Source organism: Olea europaea, chromosome 3, assembly GCF_002742605.1.
Source record: "Olea europaea var. sylvestris chromosome 3, O_europaea_v1, whole genome shotgun sequence".
Taxonomy (NCBI): domain Eukaryota; kingdom Viridiplantae; phylum Streptophyta; class Magnoliopsida; order Lamiales; family Oleaceae; genus Olea; species Olea europaea.
In genome coordinates this window covers 11,878,970-11,888,747 of record NC_036239.1, presented here as the reverse complement: position 1 = coordinate 11,888,747, position 9,778 = coordinate 11,878,970, and the positions used below count along the sequence as shown (strand labels likewise).

The window sequence follows — 9,778 nt, the reverse complement described above, 5'->3', positions numbered from 1 at the left end:
AATGCAATGTAATAAGACGGATTATGGTGGTTGGTGACTTGTTAAAATATTACGTTTTGCCTAATACCTATAAATACAAAAATAAAAAATTAAGTAAATAGCTAAAAAGTTTAATGTTGCCCTTAATTAACATTATTCTTCAAATATGCACTCATAACTTACTTTTCTCGTACTTTCAAGTGAATAATTACTTTTTAAAAAGTATAAAATTTACAATAAAATAATATAAGAGAATTGAGAGGAGTCAAAAGTCCTGTAAATTTTGTTTAGAACCAATGCCCCATATATGTATATAATTCTAAGTGTACATAATTTGATTTATCAAATGGTTTACCTACTCTCTCAAGCACGTGGACCTCGCGTGAATAAAATAATCCCAACATGTGGTCCCCACACCCCTATTGTAAGTGTATGTAAAGCATTAGATAAAAAAAATTAGGTACATCTAGCATGATCCCATATATATATAGGGTATAATTAGAGTTGTAAAGGTATAATAATAATTCATAAATAATATTTATCTACTACTCCACTCATGATAATATCACTTGATATCTATTTATAATATTTATCAACTTCTCTAGTCTTCTAGAAGAGAATACATTCAAGAACATATCTACAACATAATCCGTCATGATAGCCACCTATAAATTTTAATTGGGTTGATGACGTTTACTCCAGAATCATGAACTATTAGTCGGATCGGTGGTGCATTTATTGCACTAAAATATGGTACTTATGACAAGTAAATTATGTGGTATTATCTCGTGGACGAAAAATGTCCTCTTTTCACTTCAATTAAACAAATAACAACTGGATATCAAATTGATGTGTCAATTTTTTTTTTTTTAGAAGACTTTTCATGCAAGTTGTATATATATATATATAAAAGAAAAGGTGGCAGGAGAATAAATATTGAAAGAAGTAATGCTGGAGCAAAAAATTATAATTTCAGTTTGATGATTTACACTACAGCACATATGTATATATACATGTGTTAGCAGTAAATGAGTCCCTAAATTTAAGATTTACAATCAACAATTGAACGTGATTCTAGGCCGCTCTTCTGTTGGAATTCCTTGCAATCAAGCAAGTAATCTGTTGGAGATGATTGAGATAAGTAATCTGCTGGAGAGGATTGAGGCAAGTAATCTGCTTGAGAAGATTGGGGCTGCTGATTAATATTTTCCTTAACACCTGCTCGCAAGCTGATGGTGTTGGATGAATTTTGTGTATAGTGACGCCAAAATAAGTATAATGATGGTGACAAAGCCGAGGCAAGAGTTGGACTCTTTGTCCTTAAATCGAATTTGCCCCGCAACGGTGCCTACGGATTTCGGCAATCGACTTCCAAGATACAACGGCTACACTTGTGTTTGTAGCACTCCAAAACACAAGTACAACGAACCAAATTTAGGCTTATGTACTCCAAGAATGAAGTGAAAGAAAATCAAAATAAATGAAATGATTTTGATTTTGGATAGAAGAGAGGATGAGAGACGTTTTGCATATCAAAATTGTGTGGAATAGGACACCCAAAGGGTCCTATTTATAGACCATGAAAGGGTGTGGACGAAATGGTTGAGGCCAAACCATGCACCCTTTCCAAATAATGCACCTTTATGAAAAGGTGTCTATTCACTGATTTTCGTCCTTTTTCGTAATTTCTCATTCATCTGATATTGGTTTTCGAAATGCCAAATATACCCTTCAATACATGCAGAGAAATCAAAATTCTCTTTCGGGGGCGCTGCCCCCTCGACCCCCGCGACCTGACCGGGCAGGTCGATCCCCGTTTGTGCGCCCCGAAGCGACGAAGTGGCAAACAATTTTGCCTAAACGGATTGAGTCGAGTTTTTGAGTATTTGGCCGAAGTTTTTTCAATTCTCGATTTATTTAACCAATATCCAACAAATGGGAGGTCAGCTTGGACCGAAGATGTAAAAATCGTGGTGCGCTATGGCCCTTGGTGAAAAGATCTGCTACTTGGTGCTCAGTAGGAACAAATTTAATTAAAATATCTCCATTAACAACTTTGTCACGTACAAAGTGATAATCAATCTCAATGTGTTTTGTATGAGCATGAAATGCGGGATTCGAGGCCAACGTTAAGGCACTAGCATTATCACACCACAATGTTGGAGGAGAAGGAAGTGGAACTTGTAACTCACATAGTAACATTCTTAACCAATATAACTCCGCAGTAGTAATGGCCATTGCCCTACATTCAACCTCGGTGCTTGAACGAGAGACCACATGTTGCTTTTTAGCATCCCAAGAGATTAAGCATGAGCCCAAAAATATACCAAATCCAGTTGTTGATTTTCTATCATCGAGATTACCTGCCCAATCCGCATCACAAGATGAATGTTCCCTTTTTTATAGAAGACACCATGGTCAACCATCCCTTTTAAGTAGCAAAGAACTCTCTTAGCCGCAATCCAGTGAGCTATGGATGGTGAGGCAAGATGATGGCACAGTTAATTCACAGAGAAGGAATTTCAGGTTGTGTAATGGTACAATATTGGAGGGCACCTCCTATATGTCTGTACTGAGTCGGATCAGTAAGTGCTTTCCCAGCTGTTTTGGACAATTGAGAGCCAGCAACAAATGGAGTCGACTAAGGCTTGGCGCCAATCATTTCAACTCAGGTAAGAACATCAATAATATATTTGGCAGACACAAATGAAGTCCAGAGGAATCTCGAGATGCTTGAACGCCAAGGAAAAATGCAAGAGGACCAAGATCTTTAACTGGGAAGATCTTTTGTAATGCGAGAATAACTTCCTAAATAATGAGCATGAGTGCCTGTAACAAGAATATCATCCACATAGATAAGAATATAAATGTGTATATCAGAGGCATGACAAATAAATAATGACGAGTCCATTTTAGAGCCAAGGAAACCAAAGTAGTCGGCGAGAACATTTGATAGGCGAGAGAACCTCGCCCTTGGTGCTTGCTTAAGACCACAGATTGCCTTGTTCAGAGATCATTACATAATCTAGATAGGTAGGATCCACAAATCCTTGTGGTTGTTCCATAAACACTTTCTCTGCAAGAGTTCCATGAAGAAAAGCATTAGATACATCAAGTTGACGAATAGGCCAGTCAAATTGAGTAGCTAATGCTAATAATAATCTGATAGTTGTGGGCTTGATCATAGGACTAAAGGTTTCGTGATAGTCTACCCGGCTCTGTTGTTGAAAACCTTTAGCTACAAGTCGAGCCTTAAATCGATTATTGGTGCCATCAGCCTTCTGTTTTATTTTATATACCCATTTTGACTAAAAAAATGTTGCAATGAGGTGGTCTAGGACAAAGAGTCCATGTGTTATTAGAAATTAGCGCATCAGATTCTTGCTTCATGGCGTCTTGCCACTTAGGATCTTTGGCAGCACTATTGTAATTTGAGGGCTCCATAGTTCTGCAAAATAGATGAAAATGCCATTATGGGATGTCAAGTAGAGTGATAGAGGGTAAACTCTGGAAATGTTTTTGGTTTAAGTAATCATGTCTGTGATCTAGTTTGCATGGGATGGACAGAGACGAAAGGCACGATAGGCATTGCTTCACTGGATTGTATTGATGGAGGAGATGATATTTTGGTTGAATTTATTTTGGAAAAGGGAGAAATATCATTGTTTGTTTTGGTGGGAGAGAATATTGTAGGTGAGTGGGAGAGATCTTGATTGGAGTAATGAGGTGATGATGTTGTTGGAGAGATGGGTGTGGTAGGGTCAACTGTGGAAAAATTAGATATAACAGATAAATGAGGTAAACCAGGGAAACTCACCTCCATTGCAGATGAGCCTTGTGCTGTGAAGAGGTAGTGGGCAATGCTTTATCCAGTCCTGGGAAGAGAGATTCATCAAAGATCACATGGCCGGAGATGTAGAATTTTCTAAAGAAAGGTTCAAAACATGTGCAACGTTCTAGTTTATGTTTAGTGTATGGTCTAAGAAGTGGATAACATCGACAACCAAAGCTTTTGAGAAATGAATAATCTGGGGCTTGATTGAACAACTTTTGGTAAGGAGAGATATTTTCAAGAACTGGTGTGGGAAAGCGATTAATGAGATAAACCGCCGTGGTAAAAGCATTGACCCAAAGTTCTTTAGGGAGCCGAGAATGAGTAAGTAGTATAATGCCAATTTCTAGGATGTCTCAATTTTCTCTCAGCGATACCATTCTGTACTGAGGTATGAGGGCATGATTTTCTATGTAAAATGCCATGTTGGGATAAAAACAAATGAAAAGGTGTGGAATTAAATTCTCCACCCCCATCAGATTGAAATTGTTTAATCTTATGAAAGACAAGATTTTCTGCCACACATTTAAATTTAATGAAAGAATAACAAATCAGATTTTCGAGCAAGTGGATAGATCCACGTAAATCGGGAGAAATCATCTATGAAGGCAACAAAATAATTGCAACCATTTAGAGAAGTAATTGGTGCAGTCCAAACATCTGAGTGAATTATTTCCGAAGGATAAGTGCTTTGATGGGATGAGTGGGGAAAGGGTAATTTCTTGCTTTTGCCAAGCTGACATGATTCGCAAATTCCAGTCAATTTATTCTTCTCAATTAATAAAATAGGTAAAGAGTGTGAGTTTATTATAGATGACACAATGGGATTTGAAAGGTGTCCTAGTCTAGAATGCCATCCGAAAAAGCTAGTTTTTACTCTAAGGAGAGCTACTGGTGCTGATCTTTGGAGTTTGACTGGATATAGACCATTCTCACTATGCCCTTCAAGCAGTAGTGCCCCCGTCCGTGATTCCTTCACATAAAAATGAGAGCAATGAGTACAAAATATCAATCATTATCTTGACAAAAACGTTGAATAGATAATAAATTGGTAGATGGAGATGGGCAATGTAAAACATTAGATAAACAAAGATTTGATGTTGGGTGAGAAAAGAATGTTGAACCAGTGTTTGCAATCTGGAGCCCCTCTCCATTACCGACAACAACTGAGTCATATCCATGGAAATGTTGATGCTTGGTTAGGTTCTCGACCGTGGGAGTGATGTGGTTGTTTGCCCCACTATCTGCATACCAAGTTTGTTCTTCAATCATGGCATTGGACTAAGCAACAAGAGCGGCCAACTGATTAGGAGGATGACGCCCTTGATAGGCGTAGTCCATCCGATGAAAGCAATCTAAAGCTTCATGGTTGTTACGACCACAAATCTGGCATGTGGATTTTGGTTTGTTGAGAAGGGAAGGAAGCCGTAGTCCTGTAGTTGGCTGGATAAAGAAGGCAGGTTGCTGTTGAGATGGTGAACCATGAAGTAAATTCAGGTTAGAAAATTTTGGCTTGCAAGTATGTCAGCCACGAGAGCCTTGAGGATACCCTTGCTGCCAGTGAGGCGTGGAATGACGAGGTTTGTCAACATAAAGAGCAAAGCCGTCAGCCTCAGAAGGAGGAGTGAATTTCTGTTTATGGAGAAGCAGCAATTCATGGCCAAGTAGCTCAGCTTGAAAATCTTTGAAGGTAAAATTCTTATCACATTGTGCTAAGGAGAATGCCATGATAAATGAAGTGAAGGATGGGTTGAGACCACTCAAGATGAATGAAATAAGATCAAAATCATCCAAAGGTTTCCCAACAACGGCCAACTGGTCAGCAAGAGCCTTGGCTGACTCAAGATACTCAGAGCATGTCTTCGAGCCTTGTTGAAGGGTTTGTAATTGTCTTTTCAACTGTCATACGTGAGGGAGATTAGGATGCAAAGCGGGATGTAAGATAAGCCCACACTTTCATAGAGGTGTCCAAACCATAAACAGTGGAAAGCACCTTGACAGAGTAGCGTTGATCCAGTTGAGGAGATACTGGTCTTTCTTAGTCTAGATTACAAAATCTGGATTAAGAGTGGTAGCGGGTGCACTAGGGGCAGTAGAAATATATTGAGGAGGGTACAACACAGATCCGTCAACGATGCCCAATAAATCATGGCTACGGAGGATGGGTAGAAATTGAGATATCCATAGCAAGTAATTGGTTTCATCTAGTTTAATAGAGACCAATTGGGTAACATTTGGATAGGTAAATGTGGGGGAGGAAGTGGCAGACGAAGATACGATGTTGATGTCAACAGTAGTGGTTGAAATGGCCATGAAGGAGGTGTTGGATCGAGAATTGGCGTGAGCCTGAGATGCTCTGATACCAAGAAAGAAAAGGTGGTAGGAGAATAAATATTGAAAGAGGTAATGCTGGAGAAAAAAAAAAACTATATTTTCAGTTTGATGATTTACACTACAGCACTTATGTATATATACATGTTTAGCAGTAACTGATTCCCTAAATTTAAGATTTACAGTCAACAATTAGACGTTATTTTAGGCTGCTCCTGTTGGAATTCCTTGCAATCAGGCAAGTAATCTGTTGGAAATTATTGAGGCAAGTAATCTGCTGGAGAGGATTGAGGCAAGTAATCTGCTAATTCCAAGAAGTATGCTTGAGAAGACTGGGGCTGCTGATTGATATTTTCCTTAACATACATACATACATATATGTACTTTGATCATTAAAATGATCATACTGCTTATATTTGTACTTTGATCAAATAAATTTGTTGGATAATAGAACTATATGCTTCGAGAATATAAAATTCATTAAGGAAGTTAGCCGTCATTCTTTGAGTGTCGTCTTATTGCATTGCAACGCAACAATACCAAGCACGCTTAGATGGAAAATAATAGGCTCGTGCCCACAAGCTAACTATAATATGAATGACTATGATGTTAGCACAATGCATAGCAATGCTTCTACATGTGAAAATAGCAATCCCCAAGCAAAAAATAAAAATTGTTTTGTTCTTAAGAGTAATGATTTTGAATTTGATTTGATACATTTACATTATTAGCCAAATCTTGGGCAATAGAATGTTAAACCGTTATCCCAACTAGCAACTATATAAAAAAGAGGGGGGGGGGGGGTCAAATTTAGGATGTAAGTTCACTATCATTATAAACACAAAATTTTCTTTAGTTTATAAATTTGGAAATTTTGATCGTAATTGAATATTTGAGCAAATAATCTCGCTACTCGTGTTATGAGTGGTGCAATTAACACACATGCTGCCATCTAATTAATACCATAAAATTTTTAGGTCATCTAACTAGGATAAGAGAAATCACAAATTTCATCCTAAATTCATTCCAGATATTGTTGGGAATTCAATCCCAACTTTTGGTAAGGATAGTTTACTAATCAATTTGTCTCGAGAACAAGTACTAATACATAATATTTCATGAAATTGAAGAATCTTCCATCTCTCCAATGAATGTCTATTCAAATTCTCAAGAATTTTGGCACCAATAGAGCATCTCAAGAGACTCCTTAAATATAAAATATTCTTTATTTTAGAGAGTCAATACTTAAAAATGAGTTTCAAAATATTATCTAATTTAACTTTTTAAAGTATAGAATGTGTTTGACTCTCCAAATTTAAAGAGTCAAACACACTATCTATTCTTAATGTAGAATGATTGCATTTAATACATTACAAATTTCAATACTCTATAATTTAAAATTTTCAAATTACATTTGAATTGATTGATCATTAATATATAAAAAATTATATTTAAATAAAATATGTGAAGAAATTATTAAATGTTTATTGGAAAAAATAAAATAAAGAATCAAAATAGAGAGCTTATTAGAGTGTGTCAAAAAAATTATTTTCTAAATTTAAAGATACTCTTTATTATATATAAGATGGTCTTTATAAATAGAGAGTCTTTTGGAGATGCTTTTACTAATGTGTGATGATCTCATCAATAATCCTAAAAAATAAATTTTAATTTTTTCTCTATTTAAACTTTTTATTTAATATAATACATGCTCCAGTTCTAGTAATATTGGTTTCATACCAATAATAACACACATTTTAGAATCAAGTAGGTTCACTTTTATTTTAGTGGAGAAAAATTACTTGAAATACCAAAGTTTGTCTTCTATATCTTACAATATTGGTTCTTTTGGAGTCTTCAATCATATGTGTAACTTGACATTAGATTAATTTTATGTTTCATTGTTCATCCATATCTTCTTCATACAGTTAGGGGCGAAGACAGGATTTTAGTTCAGTGCGGGCAACATTTTTTGACACCGACTCCATCCATCATGGTTAGCTCAAACCCCGCGGGAAAGCCCGCCTCCACTTCGCGGATGGGACGAGGGCGAGATGAACATTGAGGTTTTGGTCATGGATTTAATGATGATCAAAGAATAAAACAATATTACTACAATACTAAAAATGACATAGTTTATATATTAAACTTGTTTCTTAAGAGTTTTCATATTTTGATATCGTTGTACAATAATTTCATTATCGAGTTTCAAAAATATATCTTACATAAATAATTGTGCTATCATTCATCCACTGATTACCCATCCAATTGCGCAATCTATCCTTTATGGTGCTCATTGCAAAAAAGACTCTCTCCGCAGTAGCGATTGCAACCGGTAAAATCAATGCTAAAGTCAAAAGTTCTAAACCAATAGATATACCTTATATTTCTTTGTCAATACTAACTTCTCCGCAAGATCACCAAGGTCATTCAAACCTTCAATCTTTGTTTGAGCACATGTCAAATATATAAGTTTCAAGTGGATCGTTAAGTACAATGACATCTACTGCAAAGAAATCTAATGAATAAAGCTCAGCAAGTCGAATCAAGCTTTTCGTGTTGAAAGAAGAAAACGAATCTTGTGGACATACACAAGCTATACAAAGGAGTAACTCTATATTTACCTCCACGAAACAATCATTCAATTCTTGAAGTTGTAAATCGATGACAGACTATAACAAATATACTCGATAATTATAGAAATTTGAAATTTTTGGAGGATAATGCTGAGGGCAACTACGAAGTGCAAGACATACAAGCATATCATCCATGTTGGATACATCAAGGTAATGTTGTTGACGGAAAGAACACAATTCTTCCAAAAAGGAGTCCCACCCTTCATCTCTCATTATTTGGAGTCGTCGTTTGCACAATCTCACCAATTGTATTGCATTCATGATATCTTGATCTTTCCTTTGCAATGCCTTTGACAGTTCATTTGACATCCCTAAGATAATTCTCATAACTCTAGATTAAATGCAAAATCTAATTTTTGTATCGCTCCAATAAATTTGTTGCATCAAATCTTTGATCACAAGAACAAGATTCATCTTCAACAATCATTGCAAGTACATCTAAAACAGAAGAGAACATGGCAAGCAAGTTGACCAAAGAATTATAATGTGAACTCCATCATGTATCAACATAGCGCTGAAGGGTCGTTTCTTGATTAAGTCCTCATCCACTTAAAATCTCACATTTTTCTAATGCCTCAACAATAAAGTTCGATTGTTTTTCTCGAATAAGATCACAACGTATGAAAGATGCTCCAATAGTATTTACCATGTCACCAACCACACAAAAGAAGTTAGTAATAGGGATGTTCTTCTTTGCCGCAGCCACTAGCGCATTGTTAGAGTTGATGAGCAAAACAATGAATGTAAAAGACACATGGACTCTCCTTCAAAAGGAGTGCTTTCAGACCATTAAACTTACCTTGCATATTACTTACTCGATCATAACCTTGTTCTTTCAATCTAGACATGCTCAAGTTATATCTAGAAAATACCTTATCAATTGTAGCCTTAAGTGATAGAGCCATGGTACTTGTAACATGTTTAATCTCTATGAAGCATTCATTGACATGTCCACTATTGTCTACATAACGTAAAACAATAGACATTTGCTCCTTCATTA

General features: G+C 36.1%; 1 protein-coding gene across 1 annotated transcript; it reads right to left on the bottom strand.

Moving 5' to 3' along the window:
- Positions 1-6,399: 6,399 nt before the first annotated feature.
- Positions 6,400-9,087, bottom strand: LOC111378476. The gene is made up of 4 exons (XM_023001687.1): positions 8,899-9,087; positions 8,734-8,814; positions 8,523-8,645; positions 6,400-6,498 (listed from the first exon to the last, which is right to left on the bottom strand). The coding sequence occupies exons 1-4, from the start codon at positions 9,085-9,087 to the stop codon at positions 6,400-6,402; spliced, it is 492 nt and encodes a 163-aa protein (XP_022857455.1).
- Between the last annotated feature and the right edge of the window lie 691 nt (positions 9,088-9,778).

Excerpts from the sequence above, each read along its gene's own strand:
- LOC111378476 (XM_023001687.1), bottom strand. The coding sequence starts at position 9,087 with ATGTCAAATGAACTGTCAAAGGCATTGCAAAGGAAAGATCAAGATATC. Across the intron at positions 8,815-8,898 it reads CCAACATGGATGATATGCTT|TCTGTCATCGATTTACAACT; the intron begins GTATGTCTTGCA and ends TATTTGTTATAG. Across the intron at positions 6,499-8,522 it reads TATTGACAAAGAAATATAAG|GAAAATATCAATCAGCAGCC; the intron begins GTATATCTATTG and ends ATGTATGTTAAG.